The 21,101-nt window shown below is 59.5% G+C and overlaps 1 protein-coding gene across 2 annotated transcripts; it reads right to left on the bottom strand.

The window, feature by feature from the left end:
• Nucleotides 1–692: 692 nt before the first annotated feature.
• HID1 (HID1 domain containing) lies at nt 693–20,782 on the bottom strand. 2 transcript variants are annotated; one of them, XM_055408639.2, is made up of 19 exons: nt 20,616–20,782; nt 14,967–15,116; nt 14,076–14,246; nt 13,402–13,518; nt 12,770–12,876; nt 12,202–12,318; nt 9,888–10,110; nt 9,635–9,691; nt 8,398–8,538; nt 8,158–8,248; nt 7,790–7,941; nt 7,612–7,690; nt 6,145–6,309; nt 3,815–4,042; nt 3,460–3,566; nt 2,826–2,906; nt 2,150–2,241; nt 1,850–2,008; nt 693–1,621 (listed from the first exon to the last, which is right to left on the bottom strand). In XM_055408639.2, the coding sequence occupies exons 1-19, from the start codon at nt 20,679–20,681 to the stop codon at nt 1,558–1,560; spliced, it is 2,367 nt and encodes a 788-aa protein (XP_055264614.2). In that variant the 5' UTR covers nt 20,682–20,782; the 3' UTR covers nt 693–1,557. The 2 variants fall into 2 exon arrangements, with proteins under 2 accessions (XP_055264614.2, XP_055264615.2); XM_055408640.2 differs by having other exon boundaries at nt 13,402–13,515.
• Nucleotides 20,783–21,101: the final 319 nt, after the last annotated feature.

The following is a 21,101-nucleotide window of genomic DNA, read 5'->3' as shown; positions in this document are numbered from 1 at the left end:
GACAGAGCTGCCGCTCCACATACAGTGGGAAGGGACAGTCCTCCTGGGCGGGGCTGTGGGGCTGGAACAGTCCTATTTCTGGGCCAGGAGGGGTCTAAACCCTTTGTCCTAAACCCTAAGTCCTCCCCTTGTCTGAGCCACGGCAGGAGAGGGGAAGAGAGAGGCTGGGGCTTCCGCATCCTCCCACCCCTCGCCAGCCCCCCGCTTTGTCAGGACACAGCCCTGGGGGACTTTCCCCAGCTGCTGGGTCCTCTGAGTCTTCACACAGGGAGGGCAGGCACTCCTAGCCCATCCATCTCCCTGAGCTGAGTGCAAACAGTGAGCTGTGCCCAGGGTGAGGCCTGGGAAGGGCAGCTCCGCCCCTGCCGGCCAGCTTGTACCCCACAAAGTTGGGTGCTGGTGAGCATGGGGCTAGAGTCCCAGGGACCCCCAAGGTGGCCAGCAGAGCCCCTGGGGGTCACGCAGGAGGCTGGGAGGCAGACTCTTCGCCTCTCCTGTGTGAGCTCTTTCTCTGGGGGCACCACGGCCAGGGAACCCAACCCTCCATGTCCTCACCCAAGAAAATGATGGATGCTGGTCGTGTGCCGAGGGCCCTCTGGGCCTGACTCTGGCAGGCAGAGTCCCAGCGTCCCTGAAAACAAGAGCCATGGCTGAACCCCCTGCCTCCCCTCCAAGCACAAGGACGCAGGGCCTGGAGAGGGGGGTTTTATTATGGAAAGAGGCCGATTGTACAGAGCAAAGATTGTATTGACACGGGTGGGGTGAGGGAGACCGGAGGCCAGAACCAGGCAGAGGGACAGGTGGCCCCCCGACCCCCTCTCCCCACCCAAATATCCAGGCGGTGGGAAAGGGGAGAGAGGGCTGAACGGCGGCTTCCCCACCCCCATCCCCTCACCCCCGTTACTGTGTAAGAGACAGGCAGGCTACATCCCTTGACCCGGAAAAATACAACAGGAGACCCTCAACCCCCCATTCCAAACCCTAACACACGTGAGGCCCTCCAGTCTGGCTCCTGGCGTCCGTCCGCCCCGTCCCCTCCGTGAACATCCTGTTCTCCCTTCTTCCCGGGCTCCTGACAGTGGGCGGGGGCTGGGCCAGGTGGTTTCCGGGTAGGAGGCCTGGAAAGGCTCCCCCCATCCTTGCAGGCACCTCCAGGAACGACAGCCCAAGACTTCCTTGTGGGCAGCCCATTAGGGCATAGCGGCCTGGTGCCCTCCAGGACTGGGCAGCCCAGGAGCCAGGTGGGCACTGAGGGTCAGCTTAGAAACGGGTCCTGAAGGGCAGCCAGAGAGAGATGGGAGTTCTGGGTGGGGGTCAGGGGGCTGCAGCCCCAGAGAGAGAAGGTTCCAGAGAGTCCAGCCTGCAGGCGGGGAGCAGAGTGGGTCCCCACCAACCAGCCACAGGGCGCCTCTGGGGCCTGCCTCCCAGGACTTGGCCACTCAAGCTCCCAGCCCTGACTGGAGTTATTTAAAGCTCAGAACGGTGGATCGGGGGTCAGCACTGGGGACCCCGCGTCCCCACCCTCCCCTGGCCCCTGCCCCTTGCAGGCTTCCATCTTCACACCCGCTGGATCTCAAACAGCTTCACGTCTGTGTCGTACCAGACAGGTGGGTCCACGTTCCTGCCGAGCAAGTCGATGGTCACCCGGGGGCCGGGCGGCCTCGAGGAAAAGACTGGGGAGGAACTGGCCTGTCCTCCTCCCACCCTGGTGGCCCCCACCACCCCAGGCAGTGGGTGCCCGCCCCCACCAGACAAGACCACCCTGGTGGACGGTCTTGACATCAACCCCACGAGCTGAGGCCGACCCTCAGGGGGCACAGCAGACCCCCAGCAGCCCCAAGGAGCCCACCTCAGGTAGATGACGCCCCACATGTAGGTGCGGAACCACATGGCCGTGCCCGAGTTGGCCTGGTACTTGCGTATGAGGATGGGGTGGGGTACAGGCAGCAGCCCTACCAGGGTGCCGTGCTGCAGGAACCGCAGGATCTCCGACTCGTCCGTCAGGCCCCTGTCAGGGAGACGGGGGTCTCCAGTGTGCCCACTCTGAAGGTCAAGGGGAGCAGGGGGCTCACCCGTTCCGGCCCCGGCCCCGCCCCCGGCCTGGGCTGGCCCCCAGAGCCCACCTGCCCAGCCACACCCCCAGCCTCACTTGTCAATGCAGATCTTCTCCACCTGCGGAACCAGCACCTGTAGCAGCCTCATGATGGTTTGCAGCGGCAGCTTCGACTTCCAGGAGAGGACCTGGGGGAGGCACCGGGGTTCCCCGGCTGGCAAAGCAGTCCCCCAGAGGCTCTGGCACAGACCCGACCCCTGACCTGGAACCATGGGCCCCCAAAGGCAGAAAGCATCCTGGCTCATCACAGCAGGGGCCTGGCAACCGGGCAGGGCCCGTGAATAGTGACTGTTATTCGTGCAGGGGCTGCGGCCTCTCGTGGAAGGTGTACCGTGTACCATGCCTTTGATCCTCATGATAGTGATAAGGCTGGGACATTTCGTATCCCCGTGCAAACACAATTAGTGTTGAGGTCAGGAAACAAGCTAGGGAGTGAGCAAGTGATGCAAGGAAGGAAACTGGAAAGGGTGATTTATTGAGAAAGGGCTGTGGACAGCTGTACCTTAACCCTGCTGGGGAACCAACTCTAGACAGTGTAGACAGAGGAAGCAACCAAGCCAGAGAGGCCAAGGTCACGAGACAGGACTGACCCCAAACCTGACCCCAGGCCAGTCCCTGGAATTGGACCCATCCCCATCCAAGCCTTTCCTGAGCCAGGAGCCCCTGACCGCCCCCCCACACACACACCTTATGCCATCTGCCCCACCCTCACCCACTCCGACGTTGGGCTCCACTGCCCATTGGCCGATGCGCTGGACAGTCGCCGCTGCTCCCGCCAAGCCTGGCTGGGCTCCTGGTCCCCGAGAAGGAACGAGAGTGAGGGATGGCAGGAGAGGATATGGATCGGGGGTGGAGGGCAGGCCATCAGGTCCTCAGACAGTTCCTCCCACAGCCTGGGACCCGGAGGGCAAGGAGGTCTCTGCCCTGGCCCATGCTGGGGGAGGGGGCACCCTCCCAAAGGAGGGGATGGCCCAGCCCAGCACCCTTTGCCCTGGGCCCCAGGCCCTGCCCAACCCAGCCCAGCCCGGTGACAGGTTTAGGGCCAGGGGCTGACTGGGCAGATGGGGTAAAGGCCAGCCCAGCCTTGATAAGGCTGATGGATGAGGAGGCTGAAGGCCAAGGGCTTGAGCCCATGACCAATAAACAAGGGAGGGGTCTGTGAAAGACAGCCCCCCACCCCCATGGCAGAGAGTCAGCAGTGCCAACCCTGATGCCCTGAGCACCAGGTGCCCGGCCCCCTGCGGCAGGGGACCCCAGAGTGCCCTGGCCTGGCCCGCATTTCTGAGACCAAGGAGGAAGGGAAAACGCCCAGCCTCGCCCCCTGCCCCGAATCCCCTGGGGCCCACCTCCATGGCTGGGCTGTCCTCTGCCAAGCTCTGCTGGGGCACAGACTCCAGGGACCGCAGGGTGCCATCCTCCGACACCTGGGATTTCTCCGTCAGCTTGTCAATGCCTGGGGGTGGGGAAGGGTGGCAGTGAGGACTCCTGCCCCAGCGCCCCTCCTCAAACACCTCTGCACAGCTCCATCCCACAAGTCCCCAGCTTCCCTCCACTTTAGAGATGCTGTGTCTGAACCCCTGCCCTGTCTAGCACAGAGGCCCAGTCCCCCCACCCAGCTAGCCCTCCCAGGCTCCCCCAATACCTCCACCCCGACCCTTGCTGTCACTTTCCACAGCCCCCTGCCAGCCGTCAGCACCGGACCTGGGGTGGCCACCAGGCTGGTCTTGAGGGTGCCCGGCTCGGCCGGTGCGGCAGGACGGGACCCCTCCATTGAGGCGCCCTCCTGTGAGCCCGCGCGGGACAAGGGCTCAGGCGGCCGGCGGCGCCGCTGCAGCGCCTTGTGGATGGCGGGAGGGTCGGTGGGCAGGTTGGCCAGCTGGTGGAAGACGCTGCGCTTCCGGATGATGGCGTAGACCAGGTTGGAGTTGCCTGCGGATGGGGAGGTGGGGGGTGTCTCAGCGAGGCCCCCTTGCCATCCCTTCCGCTGGAGCGGCTTCCTGGGGTGGGGGAGCTTGGAGGGCAAGAGGGGGAGGCGACAGCAAAGGGCACAAAAGAAAGGGATTGTGGGCAGGGCTGGTGCTGGGGGCGGGGGGCCGGTGTCAGGCTGAGGCGACGCCGCGATGCCACCTGTCAGGAGAAGAGCTTCTGGGCTGAGCTCACCCCTGCCCCTCCCTGGTACCCGGGGGACCCTCTTGCCACCCAGCACACCGGGGTAACACCTGGCAAAGCCGGGTGGGCTCAGCATGTCCGCTGAGCTGACAGCTCACTGAGCAGCTGTTCAATATTCTGACGGCCCCCCAAGCCAGGCCACCGGGAGGAAGGACCGCACGGCGTGCGCCCACGCCGAACGCCCTCGGCTCGGAGGGAGACAAGAATGCTTTCCGGGCCTTCAGTGCCTGCCGTCCCCGCCGCTCGCCGCCCTGTGTCCCCACCCCATTCAGCCCCAATGAGCTGGTGTCAGTCCCTCAGTCGTGCCCGACTCTCCTGTGGCCCCGTGGACTGCAGCCCGCCAGGCTCCTCTGTCCCTGGATTCTCCAGGCAAGAATACTGGAGTGGGTTGCCAGTCCCTTCTCCAGGCGATCGTCCCAACCCAGGGAGCAAACCCAGGTCTCCTGCACTGACAGGTGGATTCTTTACCGTCTGAGCCACCTGGGAAGCCCTTCATCCCTGATCAATTAATGCAAATATTATTTATTCTGGAAATGATAACAACGGCTAATATTTAAGTCACAGGCCAGTGCTTAGTGCTTTCTTGGATTATTTCACTTAGTGTTCCCAACACCCTCGGAGACAGGGACTCTCAGAACTATTTTTACGACCATCTTACAGATGAAGAAACTGAGGCTCAGGAGCTGACGTGTGCAGTCACAGAGCTAAGTGTTCACCGTTGTTCAGTCGCTCAGTCACGTCTGACTCTCTGCGACCCCATGACTGCGGCTCGCCAGGCTCCCCTGTCCTTCACCATCTCCCGGAGCCTGCTCAGACTCATGTCCATTGAGTCAGTGATGCCATCCAACCATCTCATCCTCTGTCGCCCCCTTCTCTTCCTGCCCTCGATCTTTCCCAGCATCAGGGACATGAGTTAGCAACTAAACAGCAACAATCCTAAGCTATACCACAGGTCCTTGCTGCTTATCTATTTTATACTTAGTAGTGTGCGTATGTTAACCCCAAATGCATATAATTTCATTATAGAAAAATGGAGAAGGAAATGGCCACCCACTCCAGTGTTCTTGCCTGGCGAATCCCATGGACAGAGGAGGCTAGCGGGCTAGAGTCCACGGGGTCACAAGAGTCGGATGTGACTTGGCAACTAAACCACCACATTATAGAAAAAAGGGCTGCATTTTAGCTACATGTGCACATGTCTGCCTCCTTGAAACCCAGAGCTTTTCAAGGATGAGAATGTATCTCCATCAGTCTAGCACTGAACACAAGGTCTGACCACCAGACATCATCAAAAGCATACCCACTGTTGTTGTTCAGTTGCTAAGCTGTGTCCGACTCTTTGTGGCCCCATGGACTGCAGCACGCCAGGCTTCCCTGTCCTTCATCATCTCCTGCAGTTCGCTCAAACTCGTGTTCATTGAGTCATGGTGCCATCCAACCACCTCATCCTCTGTCACCCCCTTCTTCTGCTGCCCTAAGAGCTAAGTGGCAAGGACCTAACTGACACCAGGCAGCCCAGCATCTCTGACACCCAGCAGGCCCATGACACCCTGAACTTCCCTCCCATCAGACTTAAGATGACCTGTTTGTCTGGGTGACCATCTGTTCAGAGTCCCCCTCCATGCCTCCCTCCCCAGCTGCGAGCTCCACGGGGCAGGAGGTGCTCTGCTTGGTTTCCCACTGAATCCCCTCACCAGGCCCAGGGCTTGGTATACAGCAGGCACTCAATACATGCATGCAGGACAAACAAACTGGGGATCGGAGGGCTGTGTCCTCCTCAGATGGGAAGCAGTCCTCTCCTCTGCCCACCCCAGCTCACCCCGTCCCCGAGGCCAGGCCAGGGGCTTGGGCCGGCACCTCACCATCAAACTGGTACTGGATGATGTTGTTGAAGACTTCCAGGAGGAAGAAGACCAGGTGGTGGTTCTGGGCGGCAGAGAAGAGGAACCAGGTGGTTGAGAAGGCCTCCAGCAGGTGCAACAGCTTGTTGGCGGCCACCATGGACAGGCTCTTGAGGTAGGGGGACACTACAGGGGAGGGGTTGGCTTACTTCTGGGGCCCCACCAAACAGGCCTGCACACCCAGGGCCTGGGAGGGACACAGTGCTCCCGCTCCCACACCCTCCCTGCCCCTGTCTGGGAAGTCCCCCCAAAATATCAGGAAGACTGAGCCCCAGAGGCCAAGGCCACACTGGACACGCCTCCCGCAGAGCCCCAGGGCTCCACCTGGGCCCCGCCCCTGTGGACAGCCATGTTTACAAAGCCACTCACACACTCCATCTCCCCCACTCCTCCTCAAACCTGAGAGGGAGGTAGATACAGGAGACAATTCCCATTTTGCAGATGAGAAAACTGAGGTTCAGAGAGGTTCATAAACTTGCCCAGAATTGCCCAGCTATAAAGTGATGGGCAGGGATACAAACTCAGGATCTTTACATCTTTCTAGAATACTAAGCTGGGAATTCCCTGGTGGCCCAATGGTTTGGACTCTGAGCTCCCACTGCAGAGGGCCTGGGTCCCATCCCTGGTTGGGGAACTAAGGTCTTGCAAGCCATGCAGTACAGCCGAAACAACAAAAAATTTTTTTAATTAAGTAGAATATCAAGCTGATATTCCACATATAATTATATATGGATTTTCTGCACAGCCTGTGAAGGGGGAGTCAGAGACACAAGGCTGCACACGGCTTGACATCACAGACTGATCTGTCATAGACCGATCTTGCCTCGTATCTTTCTCCCTCACCGGGATGGGGAAGGGTGGGAGGCTGTCTTGTTCACAAATGCATTCTCAGGTAAGATCTGTGGGATGGAGCCAGTGATGGAAGGCCCAGTTTTGAGCCCTGGTTGAGGAAATAGGACGCCACAGGCTAGGCAGTGCAGTCAAAAAATTAAGAAAGAAAAAAGGGAAAAAAATGAAAGAGAGAGAGAAGGAAGGAAGAAAATTGGCCAATAGGTACTTTGTCCGCTGTTGTTGTGTTGTGTGATCAGTTGTGTCCAACTCCTTGGGACCCCATGGACTGAAGCCCACCAGGCTCCTCCGTCCATGGGGTTCTCCAGGCAAGAGTACTGGAGTGGCTTGCCATTCCCTTCGGCAGGGGATCTTCCCGACCCAGGGATCGAACCCGAGTCCCCTGCGTTTCCTGCATTGGCAGGTGGGCTCTTTACCTCTGCACCACCTGGGAAGCCCTGTAGGCACTTAGCTGACCTTATGCTAATGTTTCTATTGGAACCAGCAGGTTTGAACCAGGGAGCCCGTGGCAGGTCAGCCTGTGGCCGGGCGCCCCCTGGTGGTGACCGTGGGAAAGGCGCGCCCTGGTTCCCCTCCTACCGTTGACCACGATGGTGAGCAGACAGTCGAAGAGGGGCTGCAGCCGCTGGTGCCCGCTGGTGATGATCTTGTGGAAAACCTATGCGGGGAGCAGAGGGTCAGCCACGGGGCCCCCGCCGCCTCCAGTCTCAGCCGAGGGCACGTCACCCCCAGACTTCCAGGTTCCCCCCTGACTTACCACGATAAGCAGGTCGGCGTGGGTGCCGGTGAAGACCGGGATGTCCATGGGCACGCGCACGGAGTAGGGCTTGTTCAGCCGCACCCCGAAGTTCCGCTCCCCGCTCAGAAGCAGCAGGATGAAGACGCCGATGTGCATCAGGCCCACCCTAGCTGCGGCGCGGGGCGTGGGAGGGTCACCTCGCTGGGTGGGGAGGCGGGGAAGGGAGTCCGGGGCAGGGACCCATCTTGGGGTGGAGGTGCGGGGAGAAGCCCCTCCCGGGAGGTCAGGGCACAGGGCCCGAGCTGCGAGGGGGCAGGACAGACTGGCCGCAGCCGCCCCTCGGCGAGGAGCGCCCCCCAGGGATCCCGAGCCCACCCCAGCCTTACACTGATCCGCTCGAGCATCGTTGAGGAAGTAGAGGATGGGAACCAGGATGTCTAGGACGTCGCTGCTCTTCAGCACAAAGAAGAGGAATTTCTGGGGGGAGCGGAGACGGGTGGGCGGGGTCAGGAGAGGGGCAGTTCTGCCCCGCCCCTCCCAGGAGTCTCCCTAGATGCCCTCCGCATCACAGGGGGGACCGCTGCCAGCCAGCCCATGCCCCCGCACTGCCACAGGGGCCAGCCCACCTTGTTGAAGTCGCAGAGCTTCCAGAAGAGGACCAGCAACTCCTGATGGAACTGGATCTTCTTGGTCGAGTTGGGCAGGTAGGTCTGGAGCAGGGGGTTGGAGAGGAGCCGGGCTATGCCCTTGAGGATGAACTGGAAGTCCTAGGTGGGGTAAAGGCAGACACCTGTCCAGTCCCGCTCCCTGCAGTCCCGGCTTCCTGGCCAGGCCCCCCACAAATGCCTCCTCTCCCCCCACTCCCACCCCACCCAGAGCATGATTCCCACCATAGGTTCCAGCATCATCAACAGCTGTCCTGGGGGTAGCCCATCTAAAGCTGGGTCCAGGGCAGGTCTGGAGAGCTTACTCCTCCACCAGACAACAGGCTCCCCATCTACACAATGAACTCCTGCCCACCTCGACTCCTGTGGACAGGTGCAATCCTCCCGCCCCTTCCCAGCACCCTGTCACACGTGAGGAACAGTCTATTCTAGAAGAGCTGTCCATCACTGAGCACCCACTACCCAGACAGTGCTCTCAGCCACTGTGAGGAATGGACGCGGTTCCTATCCCCATGTCACAGCTGCAGAGATTAGAGTCCCGGGGGCACAACAACCTCCCCCAAGGTCACAATACACACGAACCCAGGTCTGACTGGCCTTTCCGTCCACTGTAATTCCCCTACCCAACCCACCATCACAGCCACCTCCTCCCGCAAGTCTTCCCAGCTACCCTCCCCCAGTTGAGGCCATCAGCCCTTTTCTGAGGCTCAAGACCCTTGCGGTCCAACCCCGAGTTCACCAGGACCGTGGTTCCTTCAGGTAGGGGTCAGGACTCTCCCTACCCCCAATCTTATCTGCATCCTCTCACCCTCTGCAAGGCCACAGCCTTTGTGGGGAGTGGGCATCAAGAACCCACCGGAGGACTTCCCTGGTGGTACAGTGGATGGGAATCCACCTGCCAAAGCAGGGAACATGGGTTCGACCCCTGGTCTGGGAAGATCCCATATGCCACGGAGCAACTAAGCCAATGCACCACCGCCACTGGGTCCGCAGCAGCTACTGAAGCCAGCGAGCCTAGAGCCCACGCTCCACAGCGAGAAAAGCCACGGCAGTGAGAAGCCCGCGCACCGCAACAAACAGTAGCCACTGCTCACGCAAGTAGAGAAAGCCTGAGCCCAGCAAGGGAGGCCCAGCGCAGCCCAAAAAGTAATTACTTAAAAAAAAAAACACGCCAGAGCAAGAGCATTGCTCAACTCACCTCCTCTCGATGGATGCGGGACAGGTAGTTCACAAACAGGTTCTCGGGCCCTGGAGGCTGCAGAGGGTGGAGCCAGGGCTCAGCAGGTGCCCTTTCCCCCACCCTGTCCCACCGCAGGCCTAGGTGGCAGTGCCCCTCTGACCGCAGACACCCCCATGAGGTGCCCGCCGGGTATCCCTTGCCGGGCTGCTGGAGAGGGTGCCACCCGCGCACAGCCTGGCGGCGCCGGCGGCCCGCCCTCTCCAGTGCTCACGTCGGCATCGTCCATGGCGGTGCCCGTGGTGGTGCCGTCCACGGTGGGGCTGGCGCTGGTGGCGTTGTCGTGGTCCAAGGTGACGATGAGCACTTGGGCCGCTTCTTCCACCAGGGGTTCCCGGTAGTCGGAGAAGAGCAGGTGGTTGTAGGGGATCCCGTAGCCCACAGGGTCATAGGCACACACGGTGTTCAGGAGCGAGGTGAACAGGGGCAGGGCGTGTCTGCGCAGGAGAGGGCGGGGCTTCAGGGACTCCGCCCACCGTCCACTCGCGGCCGCGGCCAGGTGGGCAGGTCGGCCAGGACGACCCCTCGGCACCCACTGTCTCAGTGCCAGGCTGTGGTCTGCGGGCCAGGGAGCAGCCCCACGAGCTCATCTCCCTCCTTCCTGGGAGAGACTACTCCTCCCTCCTTGCCTGTATCTAGGACCCCGGCAGGGATGGTTGGGGGCCAGGAGTTCATTACCAAGACAGGGATGGCCAGTCCTGAGGGGCTCTTTGTAGAATATCATGTCCACACCCTTTAGATTTTCACCCCCAGGGGTTGAAGCCTATTGTGGGTTTTTTTCAATTTTTTTTTAAAATATATATATTTTTGTGACTGCTCCACAGGCTACAGCTGGGATCTTAGTTCCCCAACCAGGGATGAACCTTCACCCCCCTGCACTGGAAGTGTAGAGTCTTAACCACTGGACTTCCTGGGAAGTCCCTAAAAAATACTTTATTTTTTTTAGAGCAGTTTTAGGTTCATAGTAAAACTGAGGGGAAGGCAGAGATTTCCCATAGATTCCCTACCCCGGCACATGCACGGTCTCCACCGCCATCCACATCCCCCGCCAGAGTGGTACATTTGTTACAACTGATGAGCCGACATGAACACATCACTGTCAGCCAAAGCCCACAGTTTACATCAGGGTTCATTTCTTTTTTTTTTTTTGGCTGCACCACGGCATGTGGAATCTTATTTCCACCAGGGCTCAAACACGCACCCCCTGCAGCAGAAGTGTAAAGTCCTAACCTCTGGACCACTGGAGAATTCTCCAGAGTTCACTCTCAACGCTATATAATCTACGGGCTTGGGTAAATGTATAAAGGACATGCCTCTGAGGTTTCTGCAGGGCAGGTACCCTCCCTTGGGGCCTCAGAGAAGGGTTGGAGGCCCACAGGGAAGGCAGGAAGCAAAGCACGTGCCCCATTCCCCAGCTCCCAGGCCACAGAAGGCCTCCATTCAGAGATCTGTGAGGTGTCAGAGGTCAAGCTCCTCACCTTACAGATGAGGAAACTGAGACCTAGGGAGGTTCATCAAGTGGCAAAGGTGGCCGTTTGCCTGATGAGGCTGGGGAGGAAGAAAACCCTGGCCAGCTTTCAACTGTGCCTGGTGGGGGAGTCACCTGGACTCTCTCTACCTCTGGGGGTTGCGCCATGGGTGACATTGGGTGGAAGGGCTGCAAAACCTGAAGATGGGGCGTGTCATGTGGGAGTCAGAGTCTGGAAGAGGGTGAACCACGACATTTAGGGGCACTAACCCCATGTTGCCAGTACAGCCCCGGGCACAACGGGAGCTGCACAGCTGGAGCATACGGACCTGCTGTAAGTATGCAGTCCTGCCATGTGATGCCTCCACGAACTCATTTGCTCCCCAGAGCCCTTAAGTGCCCCCACGTGGGCCAGGCTTCCCCATTCTTCAGAGTATTCATCACATTCCCACCCACCCACCATTTAAACAGCACTGTCCAGGAAATTCCCACTGCTGTGTCCCTGGGTTCAATCCCTGGTCAGGGAGCTAAGATCCTGCAAGGCCACACAGCACAGCCAAACTTAAATAAACTGTCTAATACAAGCTACATGTAGCTACGGACAGCTTAACACGTGGCTGGTCCAAAGTGAGATGTGCCATAAATGTGAACTACACACCAGATGAAAAGTGAATTCAAAACATTTCAACAACTTTGTTTAGTGATTACACCTCAAATACTGATGTTTCAGATATATTGGGTTAAAAGAAATACATAATTAAAATTAACTTCGTTTCTTTTTAACTTTTTACATGCTGCTACTAAAAATGTTTAAACTGCATATGTGGTTTGCATTATCCTTCTACTGGATGGCGCTCTAGATGGAGGACCCAGGTACCCGTCACCCAGGGCCCCCAGAAGGGACGGTGCTGGTGTAAGGTGCAGCTGTTGTTATAGGTTATCACCACCAGGAGGCAGCATGCCTCCTCAAATAAGACACATTCACCAGCAAATGGCCTCAGTGCTGGCCGCCTGCAAGCAGGAGGTGGGGAAACCAAAAGGCAGGCCAGGGGCCCCTCACCTGTTTTCTGTGGAACAAAAAAACTGCACCCACGGATTGATGCTGCTGCTGTCCGGAGCTGGGGGCAGGTACATGGCCTCGGAGAAGCAAGTCAGCAGCAGTTTCAGCAGTTCCATCCTTGGGCAGAGAGGACAGAAGAGAGCCTACCCTGAGGTTCCCAGTTTCCCTGGAGGAGTGAACGCCCCTTGCCCAGCTCTCGATCAGGTCCATGAAGTGACTCCGTTTTATCCCTGTGAGGCTGAAGCTGGGTAATGGGCGGGCAGGGTCTCCTCTGTTATTCTTTAGTCCCTAAGTCTTGTCTGACTCTCTGCGATCCCCCGGACTGTAGCCAGCCAGGTTCCTGTGTCCATGGGATTCTCCAGGCAAGAATACTGCAGTGGGTTACCATGCCCTTCTTCAGGGGATCTTCCAGACTCAGGGATCAAACCTGGGTATCCTGCACTGCAGGTGGATTCTTGACCACTGAGCCACTAGGGAAGCCAAGGGTCTCATTGAAAGACCCCCACATATGGCTCCCTCTCTGAGCTGTGTAGGGGCCAGGCCTGGGGTCCAGCCTGAACAAGCTCACCGATTCATGTCGTGGATGTAGTTGGGCTGGGGAGAGTGAGCAAAGCCCACGCCAGCCTCCCAGATGTATTCACAGCTGTCCAGGGAGTGAATGTCCTCTGCTGAGTCCTAGGGACGGGGTCAAAGAGAGATCAGCGCCCCCACTCTCCTTGGGGAGCAAAGACCCTCATATTCCCCTAAAGACGGACCCTCAAAGCAGCCCGGGTGCTAGGAAAGCTCATTTTCCTTCAGTCTGGTGCTTGCTCAGTCCAGTGTGAGAGAGGAAGAGAGACAGGGAGTGAGCAGAGCGGAACCGGGAGCCCCTGATGGCACGCCAGTGTGCGGGGTGGGCCACCCTCGAGGCCAGTCCATTGACCGCAGAAGTGAGGGGCCAGGCCTCCAGTGCACCAGCCCCACCCCCACCGCAGCCCAGGCCAAGACAATGGGCGCTTGTGCCCTGCCTCCCGGATACAGAGGGCAGGGCCCACACCAGCTGGCTCCCCTCCAGCTGTGCCAGCCGCCACCCCCTCCTGGGACCATGCGTGCCAGGCATCCTGGCCCTCCCAGGGCAGGCCCTGCCCCAGGGATCTTCAACTGGCCCCGACCTGGGACCAGGGCCCTCCTGGGCCAGGGGTGGGGGCTGGGGGCTCTCACCACAGTGCTCCTCCGGTGGCTCTGCACGGTGAAGTCTGGGCAGAAGAGCAGGTCAGCGATGGCCAGGAGCAGGGACTCGGCCAGGGGCCGGGCATTCTCGTCATCATCCTCTCCCTGCTTGGGAAACAGCCCCCGGAGGCCCCTCAGTAGTCGCTGGCTGAGGAGAGGCGGCCCCAGGACTTGGGGAGTGAGTGGAAGACAGGGTCGGCCCAGGCGGGCACCCACGGCGGAGGGAGAGAGGAAGCAGGGGGAGAAGGAACAGGAAATGGACCCCTGATCACCCCAAACCTCCCAAGGCAGAAGGGGGACAGTGGGGAGTGGGGCTGGGAGCAGTCAGGAGGCCTCCCCACTGATTGGGAGGGGCCAGGTGAGCCCCCTAAACTCAGCCCTGCTGAGAATCATTGGGTCCGCCCACCCAACACCGCGCACCCCCAGTTGTCTGGACAGAATCCCAGTTAGAGAGTGGGGTGAGCGGGGGGATGGCCCAGCTGCAGAGGCAGGGACCCCCATGGGGGAGAAACCCAGGACTCGAGGAGGAGTTGACCCCCCTCCTCCGGCCCCTCCCAAACCCCAGAAGAGGTTTGGAGGAAGGTGGCCAGCCCTACAGCTTTCTTCCCCTGTCCCCGCAGCCCCACCTCCCCCCGCCCCCCAAAGTCCCAACCAGGCCCACAGACCCCTCCTCGCCCAGCCCCGGGCACTGTGGACCAGAAGAAGCCCCTCCAGTCGGGGTCCTCAAAGATGTAGGGCAGCACACGGGTGAGCAGGCGGCTGCAGTTCAGCACAATCTGCCTCTCCTTCTCCGAGTGGCAGCCGCTCTCGGCTCCCTGCACCAGCTTCTCCACTGCCTGCGGGGGTGGGCAGAGAGGCAGGGGGGATGAGGCCCTGGCACCTGGAGTCAGGCTGGGCACCCTGGGCTTCAGAGGGGGAGGGGAACCGGGCCAACCTGCAGGGCCACCTCTCCAGACAGGGTCAACCAACCCTGGGGGGACAGGGCATGGGCCAGGGGGCAGCCTGGAGTATCTGGGAGTGAGACCCAGCCCACCACTCACTGGCTGAGACCTTGCGAAGTAACCAGCCTCAGTTTCCTCATCTGTAAAATGGCCACACTGACAGTACCAACCGCAGTTGCGCTCATGCTCAGTTGCTCAGTCGTGTCCTACTCTTTGCAATCCCACAGACAGTAGCCCGCCAGGCTCCTCTGTCCATGGGATTTCCCAGGCAAGATACTGGAGTGGGTTGCCATTTCCTACTCCAGCGGATCTTCCTGACTCAGATCAAATTGCATCGTCTCCTGTATTGGCAGGCGGATTCTTTACCACTGAGCCACCAGGGTAGCCCACCAACCACACAAGGTGAGCTAGACGAGCTGACCTGTGGCAAGTGCCCCCCCAGAGACTAGTCCGAGGGAGAAGTGGGGGAAGCCTTGGGGCCACCTCGACTGGGTGGGGATGTCCTGGGTGCCGGCTCTGTTGGACCACAGGGCTCAGCCAGCTCCAGCCTCCCTGGGGTTGTGTAGGGGTGACAGCTCAGGTGGGAGTGGCAGCGAGGGACCGGGCACCCCTCACCTTGTAGCACAGAGTGGCCAGGTTGGAGGGTGACTCCTCTCGCACCGCCCGGATCTCTGCTGCCGGCACCAGCGCAAAGACATCCTGCACCGAGGTGGCAGTGTCCGCCCAGAACTGGTCCCAGAAGGCGTCATCGGTGGCTTCCACGGGCTGTGGGGGGACCGAGTGTCCAGAGTCGCATGATCTCTTGCCAGAAGGCCCACAGTGTGCCCAATTCTGTAACCAATGAAGCCCCGGAAAGGAAAGCCCCCTCCTCCACTCCTGCTGGTGCCCAGGAGTCTTCCCCCGTGGAGACATCCTTCAGTGGCCTTGAGCCCTGGTTGGCACAGGCAGGCTGGGGACACTTGATACAGATGGTCAGGGATTGGCTGGCACTAAGTTCAGTAAGCAGAGCCCAACCCAGTCCCTGAGAGACTTGTGACCCCCCAGTAACTCACCATCCCCCTTTGGTAGATCCTCGCCACCTGGGGGCCTCCCCAGGTCACACCCCTAAGTCACGTGCCCAGGGACCAGAGCCAGGCTGTGCCCCTCCCCCTGGGAAGAAGCCAAGGGGACATGTGCCCACTTCCAGTCACGCAGGCTGCCCCCTAAACCCCAGCTTCCACCCTCACCCGGTACACCCAACTAGTGCCGAATCTAAAGGAGTCACCCCACGGCTCTCTGACCACATCCGCTCTTCTCGGTACCCACCACTGGCGCTGCAGCTCAGGCCACTCTTGCCAGGGCCCCCCTTCCAAATTTACCCCCTCAATCCCGCCGCCACACTGCCCCCAACCAGCATTCAGAGCACAGCACTGAAGGCATTGCTCCCTCAACAAAGACGCTTAGGGCTCCCCACTGCCTGCCAAGTCCAGACCTCTGCCGGACAGTCAGCCAAGATCACACCTAAATACACCCACAAGCACACACCTGGGCACACAGACACGCACACGGACACACAACAAACACACGCGTGCACATGGATGCGTGCACAGGCACACCTGTATTCACGATCCCAGCAACACAGCCCTGCCGTATTTCTGGTTGCCCTTGCACAGACCATCCCCTCTTCCCCGCATGCCCACCCCACCCAACACTGTCCAAAGTCCGACCAGACCTACTGAGGCAACATGCCTTCAGTACACTTACGCCTTTTAAGTCATATAGTCAGCCATATGAACACCCAATTTGAACCATGAACCCTAGAAGTCTTTACTAAGGAAATGATCTGAGACATGCAGGTATGAGAATGTTTACTGAAGAGTTGATAACAGTGAAAAACTGGAATCAACCTAAATAGCCAACAATTGGGGAATGCTTAAAAAGTTGCCGCTGCTGCTACTAAGTCACTTCAGTCGGGTCTGACTCTGCAACCCTATGGACTGTAGCCCGCCGGGTTCCTCTGTCCACGGAATTCTCCAAGCAAGAATACTGGAGTGTGTCACCATGTCCTTCTCAGGGAATTACCTGGCAGTCCCATGGTTAGGACTCTGTACTTCCACTATAGGGGGCATGGGATCAATCTTTGGTCAGGGAACTAAGATCCTGCATACCATTCCATCAAAAAAATAATTAAGACATAGTCATACAATGCAATTTATGCAGCCAAAAGAATCATGCCTTCAAAGAACACAAATGAATGGAAAATGCTCATGGTACACTGTTATGTGAAAAAAAGAAGCTATAAAACTAACTATGGATGATCATGATTTTTTGTAAAGTTATGGAGGAATAAAAGCCTAGAAGAAAATGACAAAGTGGCAATAGCAATTATCTTGCGGGGTGGCTTTTTTGTTTGTTTCTTTATATTTTTCCTGTACGTGCACGTATTGCTATTTTTTTCTTTTGAATGTCGATCTGTTTGAGGGTCAACCAAGGTCCTCTTACGCTTCTGAGTAGCACTTCCTGCAAGAGACCTTCCCAGGCTGCTCCAATCAAATTAGACTTTTGCCTTCTCTGAAACAGCCGATAAAGGGCTGCTCTACCACAAATCGGCATGTAATACGCATCACTTACTATCAGAAAAAATGTGAATCTTAGTTTAAAAAAATAATTCTGTTGGGACTTTCCTGGAGATCCAGTGGTTAAAACTCCGCACTTCCAATGCGGGGGGCGGGGGGGAGTGGGGGAGCTGGGGCAGATTTGATCCCTGCTCAGGGAACTAAAATCCCACGTGCTGTGCAGTGAAGCCAAATAAAAAAATACTTTAAAATAAAAATTGTGTTCTCTAAAGCCACTTCTTCCAAGAAGTCTCCCAGAGTTTCTACCAGTGGGCTCGACACCACCTTGGAAGCCTGCTCCCCACCCGCCACAGTCACGCATCGCGGGCCTGACTCCACACTTGCCTGGAGGCCCTACTCCTCCACCAGCCCTTCTCCCAGGACCGTGCACTTGAGGCATATGGCAGCTGCTCAGCCAGTATTTGTCCAGCTAAAGGTTGTGATCAGTCCCAGAGATTCCCTTCAGCCCCTTCACAGGGCAGAGCTGAGCACAAGGCTGGGTCCAGTTTACCCCGGTCCACTCCCCAACAAGGCCGCCCACTGAGGCACAGGGCAGTCAGTGGCCACAGCGTTCAGGGCTGGCCTGGCACCAGGACACCCTGGGTCCCAGAACTGGTAGAGCAAGTTAGCTGGGGGAGAGGGACAAAGACCAAAGCTGCGCCCTGGGGCTGCGGCTGGCTGGTCCTCATGCCCTCCAACCTTCTCTGGGGTCCAGGGAAGCACGCCCCCAGTGTGGGTGGCTGGGTGGAAGTGGGGAAGGAGCCTCCCTGAAAATATGCAGGACCCCTGCCCACCCCCATCTGAGAGCACCTCTGGGAAGCCATTTTTCTCCTCCTCCCATGTAGCCACTACCTTTTAAGCTTAAAGGGGCAGAAGCTCATCGAGTGCACTTGACCTCTGACCTAGTTCATCAGGCAAGTGTCACCTGGGGACTGAATTAAGAATGAGGAGAGAGTCTTAGGAGGGAACTTGAGAGGCCCCAGAGCAGCCCAGCTCTGAAGCAGAGGGAAGTCCCAGTTGTGGGAGCTGGCCTTGAACTTCAGGACTAATGATTTCACCTCCCCCATCCCCAACTTGGACCTCTTCTCCGGGTCCCAGCTGTGGCTCGGATCCTTCAGTTTGGTGACCATTACCAGACCAGGGGAGGCTAGCTTGATGCTATAGGTACTGGCCAGGTTCGCTGAAACTTTTGAGTGGGGAGGGCACATAGCTAGTTCCTGCCTCATAGCCCCACCCAACACAAAGAAGCTTCTAAAATCCAAGCTAGTTTCTTAAAAGAGTATTTTTGGTGGAGGTGAGCAGGCCCGTGCTGCCAGGGGCATAGGGACTGAGCTACCCGGGAGGGAAACCAGATATTCTTAGCGTAGCTTTGCTGGGACCTGCTCAGGCCAGACGCCCACCAGCCTGGAGGACCAGCTGCATCTGCTGGACCTCTCTGGGGGGAGAAGGAAAGGACCAGCAGTGGTCTAGCCTGCTAAGGGTGACTTGTACTGAAGGACTGTGTCACCACAGCATTTGCACACTCATATGTGTGCACACGTGTGAACATGGACCCACCAGATATCCTCTGGCCTACGACAGAGAATCTCCAAAAGGAAAGTATCTAGGAGAGGGTCCCAGATCCAGGAATATGCCCCTCGAGGGCTCCACCCACACCGGGAAAGGCTTGGGAAACACAGCCAAAGCTGCTGGCTTCAGGACTGGGGTCAGGCCTAGCCCAAGGCAGGAAGAAAACAGGATACAGCACAGGAAGGCCAGGAAAGCCAACCAGCTTGGGCCCAGGCCACGGGGAAAAGGGGCTAGGTTGGCTTGTCTGCAAAACCCTGTGATCACAAAGGCCCTGGGACAAGAGGACACCCTGGGGACAACTGGCTTGAATCTCCTTGGGGACACTGAGTGGCAAGGTCTGGAACGACCATCTGGGGTTTGGCCCTGACTCCCGAGCTGTCTGAATGAGGTCACTACACAGGGTCCATGGCTTCAGGCTCTGAGGGTCTCTCCCTCCAGGCAGCCCAGGTCCCCTCCCACCTGCAGGGCCCCAGGGCTCTCTCTCGAGAGACTCAGGTTGATCTCCGGCTCCAGCCCTGTCCCAAGTCAGCTCACTGTCTCCAGCTTTCCCCAGCTCCTCAGTCCGCCCTGTCATAGGGCCACAGCCAGGAAAGGATGGAGACCCAGTGTAATTTGGGGAGGGGGCCCGAGCCTGTAGGAAACCTTTGGGACCCAGCTGAGCTGGTCCTACTGGCCTGGCAGAGACCCTGGCTGCCGAGCCTACAGCCCTTGGCAACAAGGTGGTTTCCTCCAACGAGGTGTTTTGTTTCTCTCCCCAGGCAGGTAAACACAGAGGCCTCCCTCCCCTCCCCTCCCCTCCCTGTGGCCCCCCACCGAGAGGCGGGCCCACCTGCCACCCTCAGATCTAGAAGCCCCACACCAAGAAAGCCAAATGTCAGAAACAGCCAGGAGCCTTGGGGGCAGAGACAATTAGCAAGGCCTGGTTTCTATCAAATGACTCTCAGCTGGGGCTGGACCCTACAGAGGCCCTGGGCGTGTGCTGGGCTCCTGACCTTTCTCGTGTGGGAACCAGAGTTCTGGCCCCTGGAGCTGCGACCAGCTGGCTGTGGGGAAAATGGCTCCCTTGAACCTACTCTACTTGCCGGGAGCATGAGAAAGCCCTGGGGGTGCAGGTAGAAGGAAATCCCCCGCTGGCAGCAGGTCCTGACTCCCTCGAAAGTGGGGGACCTGGGGAGGCAGAGATGGGCATCTCTTTGGCCAGAGTGGCCTGGCTCAAGGAGTGAGAAGAGAGGGATGGGCAAGGAGATAGCCTTGCTGGGGCCAGCCCTTGTGCTGGGGGCAAGGAGTTGGCCTCGGTGCCACTTGTGGGCTCAGGGGTCTGTGCAAGCCTGGATGGGTACCCCCAGGTCCCTCAGCACCTAATCCAGGGGCAGCCTGGATGGTTCTGAACCCTGCCCCAGAGAACACGGGGTACCGGCAAACACAGCCACCTCCTCCGCAGGGCCTGGAAAGGGGAGCCCCTGGAGCAGTGGTCCCCAGCTGGGAATCTGGACTCCATGGGCCTGGGAACAGCTCCCCTGGCCAGGCTGCAGCGCTGCCCGCCACTCTGCGTGTTCCCATCAAGTCCTAGGCCTTCTCTGGCCGTGGACATCGACCCGGCCTAGCGAGGCCGCCACCGCGCACCAGCTGTTTCCCCGATCCGGGAAGGCAACCGCCGGCTTTGTTTGCATTGAGTCAACCGGTTCTGTGCCTCCCGGATCGTCGGTACTGAGGAGCAGGGAGGAGAAAAGGAGGTGTTTGGGTGGGCGGGGGTGGGGAGAGGCTGGAGATTGCGGGGCTGGAGGGGCAATGAGGGGGCCGACAGCGGGGCGGACAGCGGCGACGGCGGCCTGGGGAGTAGGCACACGTCAGCCTAAGGTGGCAGCAGCAGCTGCGGGAAACAGGGATGTTCCCGGGAGAGAAGGCTGGGGGTGGGGGACTAGGGGATGGAGCCCTGGGGTACAGGCCCAGGGGTCTCGCTCCGGCCCTGGCTGCGGCGAAACCCTCCTGGCCAGCTGGTCTCCCCAGCCCCCGGCGAGCCAAGTTCTCGCAGCCGCCCCCGCCAGCCCCGCCCAGCCCCCAGCCCGGCAGGTGGGTGGGGAGGCCGGGGCCCCGGGCGCACCTGCGTCTTGGTGGTGAGCTGGATCACCGCCTTTCGGAAGTTCAGCTTGGAGTCGGCCGACCCCATTTCGCTGGAGCCCGTTCCGGCCTGGCCCCGGCCCCGACTCCCGCCCGGGCCCCGGCTCGGGATCCAGCTGCAGCCCCGCGCGCGGCTCTCGCAGAAGCCGAGCCGCGCGCCCCGCCCGCCGGCCCCGCCCCGCCGGCCCCGCCCCCCGCACCTGCCGCTCGCGCGCCGCGCGCTCCCCGCGCGGGCCGGGGGTCTGGCCCGCGGATCCACCAGGCCCCTCTCAGCCGGACCGGGTGCCTTCTGCGTGCAAGCGTTATCCCCCCTCGGTCTCTCCCTTTTACACGCAGCGCCCCGCCCCGGGCCCGCAGCCCTCCAGCCTCCGTCCCCTGCCCCCATCCTCAGCCTCCAGCCCCACGCCGTCACTAGGCCCGCAGTTTTAAAGCCGGTCCTCTCCAGCATCTTTCTTGTCCATCCTCCGGC

The sequence above is a fragment of the Moschus berezovskii genome, chromosome 20 (genome assembly GCF_049115385.1).
Source record: "Moschus berezovskii isolate FMDL1 chromosome 20, NW_MosBer_1.0, whole genome shotgun sequence".
NCBI classification, from domain to species: Eukaryota; Metazoa; Chordata; class Mammalia; order Artiodactyla; family Moschidae; genus Moschus; species Moschus berezovskii.
Note: the sequence above shows the minus strand (reverse complement) of the source record. Positions and strands in the feature narration are given on the sequence as shown.

Bases quoted from the DNA above. Each gene is read 5' to 3' on its own strand.
- HID1 (XM_055408639.2), bottom strand. From the start codon at position 20,681: ATGGGGTCGGCCGACTCCAAGCTGAACTTCCGAAAGGCGGTGATCCAG. The intron at 8,249-8,397 runs GTGGGCTGGCCC...CGCTCCCCCCAG, and splicing joins AGCTCTGCGACTTCAACAAG to AAATTCCTCTTCTTTGTGCT. The intron at 2,009-2,149 runs GTGAGGCTGGGG...TCTCCCTGACAG, and splicing joins GAGAAGATCTGCATTGACAA to GGGCCTGACGGACGAGTCGG.